Source organism: Strix aluco, chromosome 26, assembly GCF_031877795.1.
Source record: "Strix aluco isolate bStrAlu1 chromosome 26, bStrAlu1.hap1, whole genome shotgun sequence".
NCBI classification, from domain to species: Eukaryota; Metazoa; Chordata; class Aves; order Strigiformes; family Strigidae; genus Strix; species Strix aluco.
The window spans coordinates 4,516,701-4,530,031 of NC_133956.1; the positions used below are offsets into that span (position 1 = coordinate 4,516,701).

General features: G+C 61.8%; 1 protein-coding gene across 1 annotated transcript in view; it reads right to left on the reverse strand.

The window, feature by feature from the left end:
* Positions 1 to 5,441: 5,441 nt before the first annotated feature.
* Positions 5,442 to 13,331, reverse strand: part of SLC9A1 (solute carrier family 9 member A1) — a 31,752-nt gene continuing 23,862 nt past the window's right edge. The window contains exons 3-12 of the mRNA XM_074850808.1: positions 11,991 to 12,241; positions 11,298 to 11,515; positions 10,804 to 11,006; positions 10,464 to 10,553; positions 9,994 to 10,064; positions 9,394 to 9,567; positions 9,112 to 9,226; positions 8,575 to 8,676; positions 8,167 to 8,239; positions 5,442 to 7,345 (exon numbers count right to left, since the gene is read on the reverse strand). Coding sequence (XP_074706909.1) covers positions 7,023 to 7,345; positions 8,167 to 8,239; positions 8,575 to 8,676; positions 9,112 to 9,226; positions 9,394 to 9,567; positions 9,994 to 10,064; positions 10,464 to 10,553; positions 10,804 to 11,006; positions 11,298 to 11,515; positions 11,991 to 12,241 — 1,620 coding nt within the window. The 3' untranslated portion in view covers positions 5,442 to 7,022. The remainder of the gene's footprint in view (positions 7,346 to 8,166; positions 8,240 to 8,574; positions 8,677 to 9,111; positions 9,227 to 9,393; positions 9,568 to 9,993; positions 10,065 to 10,463; positions 10,554 to 10,803; positions 11,007 to 11,297; positions 11,516 to 11,990; positions 12,242 to 13,331) is intronic.

Sequence of the window (13,331 nt, forward strand, 5' to 3'; positions counted from 1 at the left end):
TGGCCCCACTGCGGGCCAAGCCACCACCTCCTCCTCAGGCCAGCCGTGTTCCCGACGCCCGTTTCCTTTCATCCCCACAATTCCCATCACTTTGAAGAGCTCGTTTCTCCGCGGCGTTTAACCCTGCAGACATTTCCAGGAGGCGCCTCCCCGCCCAGCCGGTGCCCGATGCCCCACGGTCCCGCGGACGGACGGGCACGACTCCAGGCTCCGCATCTGCAGCCGCCGCTCCCATTCCCCCAGTTCCTGCTTGGAGCTGGGATCCAGCCTTAAAAGCCAGGTCAGGGAATGAGCCAGCGCTGATCCTCACAGGGATTTATTGCAAAAGCACCCCTGAAACCCCCCCAGACCCCCAGCCTGGGGCATTTCGCCTCGGGAAAGGCCATTGCAGAGCTCTTGGGTGCTGCAAAGTCCGTCTCTGAAGCTGGGGCTCGATGGCAGCGCGTTGTCCTCTCCCATCTCCCGGGGGTCTGCCGCTGGAAGCTGGAGTTGGCTGTGGAAAGAGTAACTGAGCGATGGGGGGGTTTGGGTTTGGGGGGAAATGGGGTGTTTAGGAGGACCCACAGCTGGGGATGGAAGGGAGAGGAGGGGACCCTGAGCCCTGGTCTCCTCTAAAATCCTCCCCACCCCGTGATGCACCAACAGCCCGAGGGGTCCCCATGGGGGGCTGGAGTCTCCTCCGCTGGGGTCCCTGCGTGGGGACACTCCTCGTGCCAGCATTTTGCTCTCTGGCTCCCACTGATGTCATTGTGTGGTTCCACCAGGCATCTCCATCAGGATTAAATGCTGCTCCTGGTTACTCCCCACGAGGCCCCGAATTGAGGCACGGGAGGAGGGGACCCCTGACAGAAAGTGATTTTCCAAGGAACTTGATAAAAAATGAAGCAGCCGCCTCTCGTTGCAAAACCCCTTTGATCCTCTTGGCAAAAGAGCCGGATCAGGAGTTTCCCAAGATGCTCAGAGGGCCCAAATGGCTTTAGGGGTCAGGATCCGCCCCTCTGGCCCATCCCAGGGCTGGAGGGATTGGGGTGCAGGAGGAAGGACTGGCCGGGTGCTGAGCGCTCCATGGGCAGGGCGGTTTGGGGGACCCACCAGTCACGATACCCCTGGGCAGTGGGGCAGGATGCGGCCGCGGAGCCGATGGGATGAACAAGGTGTTGCAGATCCTTGGGGGAAGAGCCGGTGGCCGGGTGATAAGCCGGGAGATACACGCTGGCACTGCCCAGCCGAGAGGGACCAGCGTGCTGATGGCTCCAGAGAAAACATCGGCCCATTAAAAAGAGCTGACGCGCTCCAGCCCGACTGGCTGAGCCGCTCGTTAACATCCATCACCAAACGATTATCCCAAAGAGCCGCCAGCAGCAAACCCAGGGCTGGGAATGGCACCGAGGCCGTTTCCTTCCAGCTCAGCAAGGGCCAGCCCGGGCTTTATTTGTTTGTTTTGTTCGCAATTAAGGAATAATCACCCGTCTTGGGGTGAAATGCGGGTGGATCCTGCCTCCCGGGTGATGGCATGAGGGTTGCAAAGCCCCTTTGGGGTTGTGAGGGTGGGCTGGGGGCTGGGCAGGGGGATGGGGGGGCTCAGGGGTGCCGTGGCCCTGCTCGCCCCATGGATCTGGGGTTGGCAGCATCCCGGTTCCGCCTGGGGAACACCGGCTTCACCCCACCAGGAAATCACCCAGGGAGGAGCTGGGACGTGCCCTGGAGTGTGCACAGGGAGCAACAGGGCACCCTGATGCCAGGGGCATGGAGAGGGGCCCATCGTGGGCTGCTCAGTGGGGGAGTTGGGGGGAAAGGGCTGAAGGAACTGGGAGAGCAAGCCAGGGGGTGAAAGCCCAACCTGGAGGTGAAGAGAAACCTCAGGGACTCCCTGACCTGCGTGGGACCGGCTCAGTCCCACCCGCCATTAAGCAGGGTGTGTGCCAACTCCCTGAGCAAGCAGGAGAGACCAAGCCCTTCTCCCAGAGCCACCAACGTCACCCAGCATCGCCCCGGGGGAGCAGCAATGCTCCCCATTGGGGTGGGGGCATTCCTCCTGCCCCACTCCCACAGCAGCCACCCCCAGCATCGCCACCACGCACACGCCAGCTGTGTCCCAGGCTGTCCCCGTGCCCTCACTGGCTGTGCCCATGCACATACGGGCTGTCCCCGTGCCCACGGCAGCTGTCCCCGTGCACGCACTGGCTGTCCCATGCACGCACCGGCCAGCTCTGTGCATGCCCCATGCACACACGCCAGCCGTCCCCATGCAGACACGAGGTGTCCCCATGCAGATGCCACCCGTCCCCTCGTCCCCGTGCATTTGCCTGCCATCCCCATGCACAAGTGCCACCATCTCCACGCAAATGCCCACTGTCCCATGTACACGTGCTGCTGTGCTCACACACATGTCACTGTCCCCAAGCACATGCTGCCTCCCCACACCCGCTGGGGCTTTGGGAAGTGGAGCCCTTCTCATCGGCTGTGTCCGAAGTCTCCCTCAGCAAACACCACTCCCAGACACCTCCCGGTCACTTGCACCCCCGTCCAGCCCCACTCGCTCCCGCACAGCCCGTCCCAGAGGTGCCACCGCTGCTTGCTGTCCCCAGACCCTCACTGCCACGACACCCCTGTCCTCAGGGCTGTGCCACCAGCTGCCTCCGTGGCCCCGAGTGTCCCCAACAAGGCCAAATTCGGTGTTGCAGGCAGAGTGGCTGCATGGTGAGCACCCTTGTTTACTGCCCAGCATGAGAGGTGTCACTTTGCTCTCAGCCTGGGGTCCCCGTGTCACCGGCTGGGACCCCCAGACCCCACCCCATCCCCGGCTGCCTCCTGGAATTAATGATAAGTGATGACGCCAGGACGTCCTCACCCCGGAGAGGGCCACCTTAGAGGCCCTGAGATGAAAGGGAGCGCAGGGTGTTATTACTGCGGGTGACACAGAGCTGGGGAATGGCACCCGTCATCTCCCCTGGGTGCTGCAAAATGCTGCCTGGGGAGGGCTGGGGGGGACACGGCACCACCGGGGCATGGGGAGGGGGACACAGCACCAATGTGCCTCCAGAGCGGGGCAGGGACTGAGCTGCCCCCTCAAATCTGCCCTAGGGTGTCACTGGCTGGGGAGGTCCCCGTCCCCTCAGTCCCCCTGCGGCTTGTCCTGCGTGTCCTGGGCTCGGTGGCTTCCCGGTGACACCACATGCTGTTTTGCTTGGTGTGACTTGTGCTTTTAAAGCCACGGCAAGGGATGACCCAGCTCAACACCATTAATTTGAGCCTGGTAGAGAACACACCTGATCCCTTCACTTTGGGTTTTGGGGCCCCTGGTGACACCCGAGCCCAGCCGCAGGTGGTGGCAGCCCCAGCACACCCTGTCCCATCACCCGCCAGCTGCTCGGCATCCCCTCACTGGTTGTCCTGCTAAAACCCCTCTTGGGAAAGGCAGGGAGCTGTCAGGGAGCTCTGCTTTGGGGGGCTGCTGAACCCGGAGATGGTGACAGTGGGGGTGACTTCACGGCCTTTCCCGAGGGGTCTCGGTCCTCGCTGCTCGTGCAGCGGTGTGGGGCTGTGGGGCCATTTGCTCCTTGCTGCAAGCCTGGGCTTTGTGCTGGACCACGCAGAGGGAAACTGAGGCATGAGGAAGCCCAGACATCCCGGCCGGGGCAGATTCCTGCAGCTGCAGAGGCAGCAGCTCCTTAATCCCCACGGATCAGGGTTACGGGAAGGTGGATAAACAGCACAGGTGTGTGCAGGGACAAGGTCGTCCCGCTCAGGGTCCCTCCATTCTCCCTGTCCTTGGTGCCACCACCATGGCCCCGACACGCTTTGGGAGGGAGCAGGGGAGCCGGGTGCTGGGGGGGTACAGGGCACGGGGGGGGGCACGCACAGGGAAAAGGCATCGCCGCCAGGTCTGTGGGGCCAGGGCCGCGCGCCGGGGCCCATCCACCCCCCCAGCCTTGGCGCTGCGTGTGCTTTGGCAGTTGCTCAGCGGTGACAGCCCATCCCTGGAGGGATCATTAGTCCTCCCTCATTAAAAAAAGTTACTCACCCTTGAAGACAGAAACAAGAATATCCTGGAAATGCCTCGGTTTGGTGAGTTCTCGCATTAAAGGTATGACTGAAATCAAGAGGGCGGCTGCACGTGATGCTCGCTGGCACGTGGGGCAGGTGAGATGCTCGGGCAGCTCCTGCTGTCCCCTCTGTGCCCGCGCTGGGTGACCATCACCCGGCCTCTGGGCTGCTGCCACCCCTCGCGCTGGGCTGGCCAAACCGCTGCTCTCCTCTAGCGAGGACAGAGCCAAGGCCTGGCTTTGCCCATTCCTGCTTTGGGGTCCCCCCCGTTGGCACCGCTATCCCAGGGACGAGCCACCCCAAATCCCACGTGGGGCGCAAGATGGCACCCACCGAACCGGCTCTGCCACGGGCCCCACGGCATCGCCTGTCTCGTGGGCCCCACCGCATCGCCAGCCCCACATCCCTGGCCACCTTGTCCGGCCCAGGGACCCCTGGGGTGCGGTGGCTGAGCCAAGTCCCAGCCCGGGGCCATGGGGGGGACCCTGGGCTTCAGGTATTTTAAGCACATGAGCAAGGCCAGCGATTATGCGCTTGCCGGATGGCGAGGGGGTGAGTCACGGCCTCCTTGAATCAGAGCTTTAATTTGCCACGATGAAACACGCTCCCGTCGCAATTGCCCAAAAGCGAGGAGCTCCGGCCGCCCCGGGGCACCCTGGCCCTGGTGGGGGGGCGGGTCTGGGGTGGGGGGATAAGGTGCAAGCGCTGCTGGAGCTGTGGGAAGGTCTTTCCTGGGGGATTTTTGGGTCGGGGTGCAGCCCCTCACCCCAGCACCGCCTTGAGCTTCTTTCCTCTCTCCGGTCGTGGGATGCTGGTGGGAATCAGCTCCTCTCCGAGAGCTCGGCTTCGGCCCTTGGGGAAACCCAGGAAAAAAATCACAGGGCTTAAATGTCCCTGAGCCCCCTCCCCTGGGGACAGAGCCCCCCAAAACCCCACTGCAGTGCAGGCAGGGATCCAGGACAGACAGGTGCTGCCCCTTCCTCCCTGGGGGGCTCAGGGTGGGCAGAGCTGTGCCAGGACACCCGGCCGGCACCTCGGGGCTGTGACAGGACGATCCTGCCTCTGCAAAAGGACCGGCCTTTTGCTTTGTCCCCCTACAACGTGAGAAAAACGGCTCTTCCCTGCCCAACACACTCTCACACCGCCACCAGCCCCGGGGAGGCATGCGGGAGCCTGGGCTCTGCCGAGGCTCTGTCTTTGTCAAAGCTGGGAATGGCTTAAAAAGTGCCCCCCTGGCCGGGGCTCCACCTCTCCCCGAGCCACAGTGGGAAGGCGAAGGGCAAACCCTCCACCCAACAGCCATGGGGACGAGGTCTCACAGCCGCCTTGTTCACCTGGGACAGCCGGGACCCTGCGGCAGGGGTAGGAGCTCGAACAGCCGGAAAAACCCCCACTAAAAATTAACATTAATTTATTAGAATATTCATGATAAAAACCAAGATTCTCTTTACATGTGTTTTTTTGTTTTGGTTTTTTTTTTTCCTTTTTATACAAGAGAATTTTCATTGCTTTTTTCCTCCTGGAGACAGAGCGGGGGCAGGCAGGCAGGCGCAGGCAGCGACGTGGGCTCTCGCCCCGGTGTGACAAAGCCACGCGGACGCCGGTCCCCCGGGGTCCCAGTGGGACGTGGAGCGGGTGGGAGCGCGGGGCGGGTGCCCACCAAGGCAGTGGGGCAGAGAGGACGCGTGGCAAGGCACGGTGCGGGGAGGGGGAGGCAGCCTGGGCTCCCTGGGGAGGGGGGCACTAAGCACCCCGTGGCATGGGAAGAGGGTGGCACGTTGGGGATGAGGTGACATGCTCCAGCACAACGCGGGACACCCCTGAGCCCGGGGAGGGCTCTAAGTCACCCAAACACCCAGCGCTCCCTCCCAGCCAAGCCTTTGGGAAAGAGGGGTCCTCCCCAACTCAGGACCCCCGACCCCCCCCAGCCATCCCCCTCAGGGGGACACTGTCCCCCTCCTGCCAACCTCCCGGCGCCAGTGTGTCCCCACGCTGGGCGAGCCAGCCCCTGGCTCTTCCCCAGCTCCTCTCGGCTGCAGGAAGAGAAAAATAACCCCCCCTGCCACGTAGCAAACGCAACCCCCCCCATATGCCCCCTCCCCATTCCCCAGGGAGCCCGGACGCCGTCTTTGGTTAAGGAGCAGCTGGTGCCGCTGCCACGTGGCCGGGCAAGCACAGGGCAAGGGGCCGAGGCTGGCAGAGGGTCCCCGCAGGGCTGGGTGACAGGTAGCAGTTCCAGGAGGGACGGAGAAGCCCGGGCTTGCGGGGCCACTCAAAGCGAGGGGGGACCCGGCTCCCCCCTTGCATGGCTCTAGGATATTTATTTAACAAGACCTGGCATGAAATGCAGGGCCAGAGGAGAGGGTCCCGGGCGGCAGCCGGCCCCGTGGGGGAAGCGGCCAAGGCAGGGAGCAGCGGCCGAGCCCAAGGACCCTGGGAGGGTGCCGGTGAGGTGGTGGGTGCGCCAGCCCTGGCGCAGAGCCTGGCTCCCGTCTTCCCATCCGGAGCAAGGCGAGGGGGAAGGTAAAACACAAGCTGGGGAGAGACGAAGCTGGGCTGTGGGGCAGCCTCCACAGACACCCCCAGCTCCCCGGCCAGAGCCCACCCCGTGCTGGCTGCAGCCCCCCCCGAGGAGCCACTCGCAGGTCCTGAGTGGGTGGGCGGCCTCTGGGAAAGCCCCGCTGGGGCTGTGAGGAACCTGCAAATCCCAGTCCCGGGTGGTAAATGGTCCGTCACCCCCAGGCCACGGCGGCCGAGGTGCCCGGTGCATCCCGGGGGCGCCTTCCCCACTCCTCGGGGCCAGCCCAGGGCTTGCTGGGCAAAGCTGTCCTGGTAATCCCAGTCCATCCAGGACAGTCTCCCCTTCCCAAACCCGGTGTGTAGTGACAGAGGAAACCAAACAGGAGAGCAAAGAACGAACAAATTAAGAGAGAGAGAAACCGTATAGAGGTACGTGAGGCTTCGGGCACCAGCTGCTACTGCCCCTTGGGGATGAAGGGTTCCCCCTCCTCCGGCTCCGGCCGCGGCCCCGGGTCGCTCAGGCATCGCAGCATCCGCTGGTTGCTGGGGCTGTCGCCGGTCCCCGGGGTGAAGACATCGTCAGTACCCGGGGAGGAAGGTTCCTTCACCCGCATCACCAGCCCCTCCTCGTCCTCCTCAGGCGAGGGTGGAAGGCCACCGCAGCCCTTGGGCTCCTCGTTCATCAGGTCCACGGACTCTGGGGACTGCGGGGAGGCTGGGTCGATGGTGATGATGGGCAGGTTCTCCGAGTCCGCTTTGGGTTCATAGGCCAGCGGGTCTGGGGAGGCAGAGAGGGGTCAGGCAGGGCCTGTCCTGCGGTACCATGAATAAATCGGGTCAGCATAACCCGGGGAAGGAAAGGGGGGGTCTCGGGGACCCCCAGCTAATGCATTCCAGTTTGGGGCTGGGATGCCTGGGCTCGCTCACTCTCCAATTTCCAAGTCTGCTGTTTAATTCCTTTTTTTTTTTTGATCTCCACATGCCATCTGGAGCTGCTCCAGACAGCCCAGCCCTGTGCCGGTTGCAAGGGCCGAAGCTGCCCTCTGCCGATTAACCACCAGCTCGGCAAGCGCCGGCAGCAGCGTCACACCCTGTCACACCCCGTCACACTGTCCCCAAAGCAGGAGAGGACACGCAGGACAGGAGGAACGGCAAAGCAAACGCGTGATGGAGAAAAAAAAAAAAAAAGAGATGGCAAAGCAAAAGCGTGATGGAGAAGCCGGGGAGTCCAGGGGCAGGTCTCTCAGGGCTGAGCACTCTTGGTGCTCTCCCCTGCGGAGGGCAGGGAGAGGCATGGACAGAAATGCGGCTGCGTGGACAAAGCGAGCTGAGCTCCGGACAGATCTACCGACCGGCCAGGCTGAATTCCCAGTGGGAATCATGCTGGGAAGCAAGCTGGGTGTTTCTGCTTTGGCAGAGCTGGGGCTGGAGAACACCAAACCCCTGGCTGCATGGCCATGGCGGAGTGGGACGGGGCTGGAAGGCCACAGAGGAGCTGGGGGGGTGCAGGACAACGCTGAGCGTTTCAGCACCAAAGTGACGGCGATGCCCAGCGAGGTGCTGGTGACAGCGCTCCCTGAGCAGGTCAGACCCACCTACCTGAGCCTATGCGAGCCCGGGACATGGTGGGAGAATCGAGTTTGTGAGCCGGCACCGTCAGGTAGTTGTTCATCTGGAATCAGAGCACAGGGAGTGTCTCCATCGGAGCGGTCAGGACAAATGGGGAAGGGGGGCAGGGAACTGACCCCAGGCCATGGGGATGAGCAAGAAGCAGCAGTGAGGTGCAGAGGACACGTGCATGCATCCTCCCAGCTGTGCTGCAAGGACTTGCTCAGAGCCTTGGGGTGCTCAGAGGACCTCCAAGGTGTGGGGTCACCCACTGGCATCTGAACCTCAGCCCCCTCCCCATGCAGGACACCGCTGTCCCTCCCAGGCCGGGAAGCCCCCCTCGGCTCCCCGTCCTCCCCAGCCTGCGGCAGCGTCCCTGCTCCAGCGTCCCCTTGACACCTTCTGTTCCAGCTGCCGGGCCTTCTGCCTCCGCAGGAGCATCTGGTTCCAGGCTTCCTCGTAGGGGTCGGCCACAAGCGTGTGCCGGTTGTAGGATCGCAACTGGGAAAAGGCCCCAAGAAAAGGAGACAGGTTAAAAAAACCCACACGGAATGACAAAGGAAGGTCACGGCACCGTTTCCCTTGGAGATGGATGAAGCAGCCACCAGCGGGCAGAGCACGTCCAGGAAAGCTGGTGGCTCATCCCTTCTGTGCTACCATGGGATGCCTGATCTGGACCCATCTTAGCCCAGCAAGGGTTTAAACACTGAACTCAGCCACCGACTGAGCCAGCCTCCCCCTCAGCACCATCCCAGCACCATCCCAGGAGGAAAAGCCTCCTGGGGAGGGAGAGCCGGACCAGGAACACGAGGGGCAGGAGGGCAGGGACACTGGGGGTGAAGGGTAGGGCTGGTCCTGAGGGCTTCTGGTGGGAAGCGGTGCTGGCCACCCCCAGGGAAGCAAAGGGGGCCCGCACAGTGCCAGGGGATACCTTACCCTCTGCCGAGTTTTCTGCAGGTTGTTGCGAAGGATTTTCCGGATCTCCTCCTCCTTGTCCTTGGACAGGGCTGGAAGGATGCGCTCCACAGGGAGGGTCTTGGGGTTGATGTTCCTGTGTGAACAGACAGGACTCAGAGTGACACTGTGATGGCCATGGCAGGGCCCAAGGGCTGCTTGCCCTGTGGCCACTAGCATGCCCTGTGGCCACTAACAGGGAACACTCAGCCTATACCAGGGGCCCGTTAGAGGCACAGGGGCAGCCAGGGCTGGGGAACTCACTGGATGGAGACAGTGGAGACAGCAGAGGGGATCTTGCCTATGCCCCCACTCTCCACCAGCTCGATTGCTTGCTTCATCTCCATCTTGTGATAGAAAGCGATGAGCTGGGGCTCCTTGGACCGCTCCCCCGCAATCAGACACTTCTTCACGTACTTCTTGTTGAAGCGATTCAGCCTTCCCGAGGACGTGGGGAAAGGAGGAGCAGTGATACATCAGACCTCGCCCTGCCCCGGCACCCGCTCCCCATCCCCACCCCAGGCCAGCAGGAGATGGTTCAGTTCCCACCAACGCAGGTCAGGCCAGGCTTCCCCAACTCTCTCCCGAGTCAGGCACCCTCTGAAACACAATGGATGGTCCTGAGCTCCTGTGGGGACCTGCCACCCGCAGCTCCCCCAGTGCTGTGGACATGCCGTGGGTGGTGTGGTGAAGGGGTGCAGCCCCACTCGCACCCAACCCAGGGCCGTAATTCATAGAGGGGAGTGTGTGTTTTACAGCCCGGGGAAAAATCTAGCACAGGGCTGGAAAAGCTGCAAGGTGGGGATTCAAACCCTTCCCCATCTCCTCCACGGGTCCCTCAAGTCATGAAACCTCTGCACTCACTTGTCCTTCCAGTGGTGGTGCCCGTAGTGACCACAGATATCCTCGATCCCCGTCAGAAGGTGATCTAAGAACTGGAAGAGAAAGTCCAAGGCGTAGGCAGCTCGCAGGGCTGTTGCCCACCCTCTCCCCACCCCGACACCCACGCTGACACAGGGGTGAGGGCACTCAGGGGGTGCAAAATCAGGGCTGTGGGTCCAGGATGGGCCTCAGGAGGGCAGCACGGTCCTACACAACCGGGCTGCGGCTCTACCAGGCACAGGGGAGGTCTGGGTCGGAGCGGGCAATGGACGACACAGACAGGGGAGAGCCCTCGCTCCGTCCCCCCTTACCTTGGGCACCGATTTAGGGGCAGCTCCCACTCTGTAAACCCGCCTGGCTACAGCGGTGGAGGTGGCAGAAGCAGAAAGAGAAGAGGGCTAAGGCGGCGAAGAGAAGCGCGCGGGAAGGGCTGGCCGGGCACAGCGGGTTACCTGCGTGTGGATCTCTTCGTTGATGGAGCGCTTTGTCTCTTGCTTCTTCTTCACGGCCAGCAGATCCACCAAGGGCCGGATGGTCATGCCCTAGGGAACGGGGAGGGTGGGTTAGACCCCTCCCCAAGGCACCCCGGTGGGAGCGGGATGGGTTCAGCACAGCTGAACCACGGGGCTCTGCGCTGCCGGTGTCACCAGGCAGCCTCAAGAGGTTTTGGAGAAGGGGGACAGTGACAGGGTCAGGGATGGAGCCTGGGGACGCGCTCCTCACTCTCCACACACACACGAATAACCCCCTTTCCCTCTAAAACCACGCTGTGACCACCTGCCTGCCACCAACCTGCACGAAAACTGTGAAGAAGATGACTGTGATGATGGCTGTGAGGAACATGTCCCTCATGCCGAAATGCTTATAGTCCAGGAGGTAGCAGAGGGAGAAGGCGATGGCTCCCCGCAGGCCCCCGTACGCGATGATGAACTGGTCCTTTGGCGTCAGCTTCACAATTCGGAACTTGTTGATGAACCAGGTGAGGACCAGGACGCCTGGGGGAGTGGGGCAGGGCCTCGTGTGAGCAGAGAGTGAAGGACGCCCTCCAGCCTCAGACAGACCCCACCAGCAGCCCAGCTCGCAGCAGTGTCACCCCCTCGGGGCCATGGGTGCAGGTGGGTGCTGTCCTGCTCGCTCATCCCAGCACCTCTCACCAGCACCAACCCCACAAACATGGCCTTAACCCCACCTCCCCACAAATCCAACCACCAGCAAGGCAAACCTGGGCCTCGCGGCCTTGAGAGTTGCCCATCCCCAAGGTCTTTGCCACCTCGCTGACATCTCACCTAAAACTCTCGCGATGAGGCAGAAGAGCAGCGTGCTGATGACAAAGGTCCAGTTCCAGTAGTGGTGGCCAGCCACGGTGGAGACACCCAGGAAGATGAAGATGAGGGTCTCACTCACACTGCTCCACATCTTGAGGAAATACTTGATGGTGGTGTGGGACTTGTGGGAGATGTTGGCTTCCACATAGGGCCGCATGACCACGCCGGAGGCGATAAGCCTAGGGGCAAGGTCAGGGCACTCAGAAGCCATGAGGACACGGGGACAGCCCCAACCCCTGATCCTGCAGCAGCATTTTGTGCTTTTATACCAAGCCCCAGAGTAGGACAGGGCTTGCAAGACACCAGCAATTATTCAAGGCCTCCAGAGAAGGCAACATGAGGTTTCTCCTTCCCCTTGGCAGGGCAGGAGTGAGCACTGGAGCCAGACAGCACAAAACTGTGTTGTCTTGAGCCCTGCCTGCTGCTGTGTGCCGAGGAGAACGGACAATGGGCTGCCAGCGCCCCAGGATCTGTGCGACAACTCAAGAGAGTCACTTCCCTCATCTGCCTGCCTGCATATCCCAGCCCAAACACACCTCTGGGCATGTACTGGCCATGCTGGGACAGTCAGAGGGCTGTGGTTACACCAGAATAAATCCTCCCAAATGGTCCTGGGGACAGGAGGGTGTCTCATCCCACCCGTGCCCAACTCACGCCATGATGCCAGAGAGGTGGAAGAGCTCAGCAGAGAGGTATGCCATGTAGCTGTAGAGGAAGACGAAGAGGGGCTCGATGACTCGGATGTGGGAGGTGAAGCGGGACGTGAAGGCAGCAATCACCCCATAAATGACACCCACGAAGACACCACCCAGCGATACCACGAAGAAGCTGAGGAAGCCGAGGATGATATCGATAATGGTCACCTGCTCAAAGTTGGCAAACTCCTCGAAGAGGTGGTAGAGGACCTGGGGGAGGGAGAAGGGAGAGGGGGGGTTCAAACTGCCCTGCTGGCAAGAGACAGCCTCACCTCAGAGGAGACCTGCACGGGGACCTTTCTTGGGAGAGCAGCAGCAAAGGAAGCCAGGCAGGTCCCCAGCATGGCACACCTGAGATGAGATGTGCCAGTGCTTGGTGACCCTGAGCTGGGTCAAGCTTCATGCCAAAAAAAAAGCTGGTGGTGCTTTGCTGTGTGAGACACAGAGCCGGAGGGACCAGCTCCCCGTCCTCTGTGGCTCACAGGGACATGGTGCCATCGGAGATGTGGCTGGGACAGCTCTGCTCTCCAACACAGCCCCGATCGCTGTCCTAGGAGGGGCTTCAGTCAAGGTCTGAACCTGCCAGAGACTGTTCCTGTCTCCCAACAAGCAGCTCAGGACAGATCCAGGCTGGGGGACACCTGAGAGCGGCGTGGAGAGAAAAGCCAAGGTCACAGAATCACAGAATCCTTCAGGTTGGAAAAGACCCTCAGGATCATCGAGTCCAACCCTCAGCCCGACTCTACAAAGTTCTCCCCTACACCACATCCCCCAACAGCTCACCCAAACGACCCTTAAACACATCCAGGGATGGTGACTCCACCCCCTCCCTGGGCAGCCTATTCCACTCTCTGACCACTCTTTCTGGGAAAACTTTTTCCTCATGTCCAGTCTGAACCTCCCCTGTTGCAGTTTAAAGCCGTTCCCTCTTGTTCTGTCACTAATCCCCTGTGAGAAGAGACCAGCACCAACCTCTCCACAACGTCCTTTCAGGGAGCTGTAGAGAGTGATGAGGTCTCCCCTCACCTTCTCCTCCTCACACTGAACAGTCCCAGCTCCTTCAATCTCTCCTCACAGGATTTATTCTCCAGGCCCTTCCCCAGCCTCGTTGCCCCCCTCTGCCCTCGCTCCAGCCCCTCGAGATCTCTCTCGTATTGAGGTGCCCAAAACTGGACACAACACTCCAGGTGTGGCCTCACCAGTGCAGAGCACAGGGGGCTGTCACCTCCCTGCTTCTGCTGGTCACACTATTTCTAATCCAAGCCAGGATGCTGTTGGCTTTCTTGGCCCCCTGGGCACA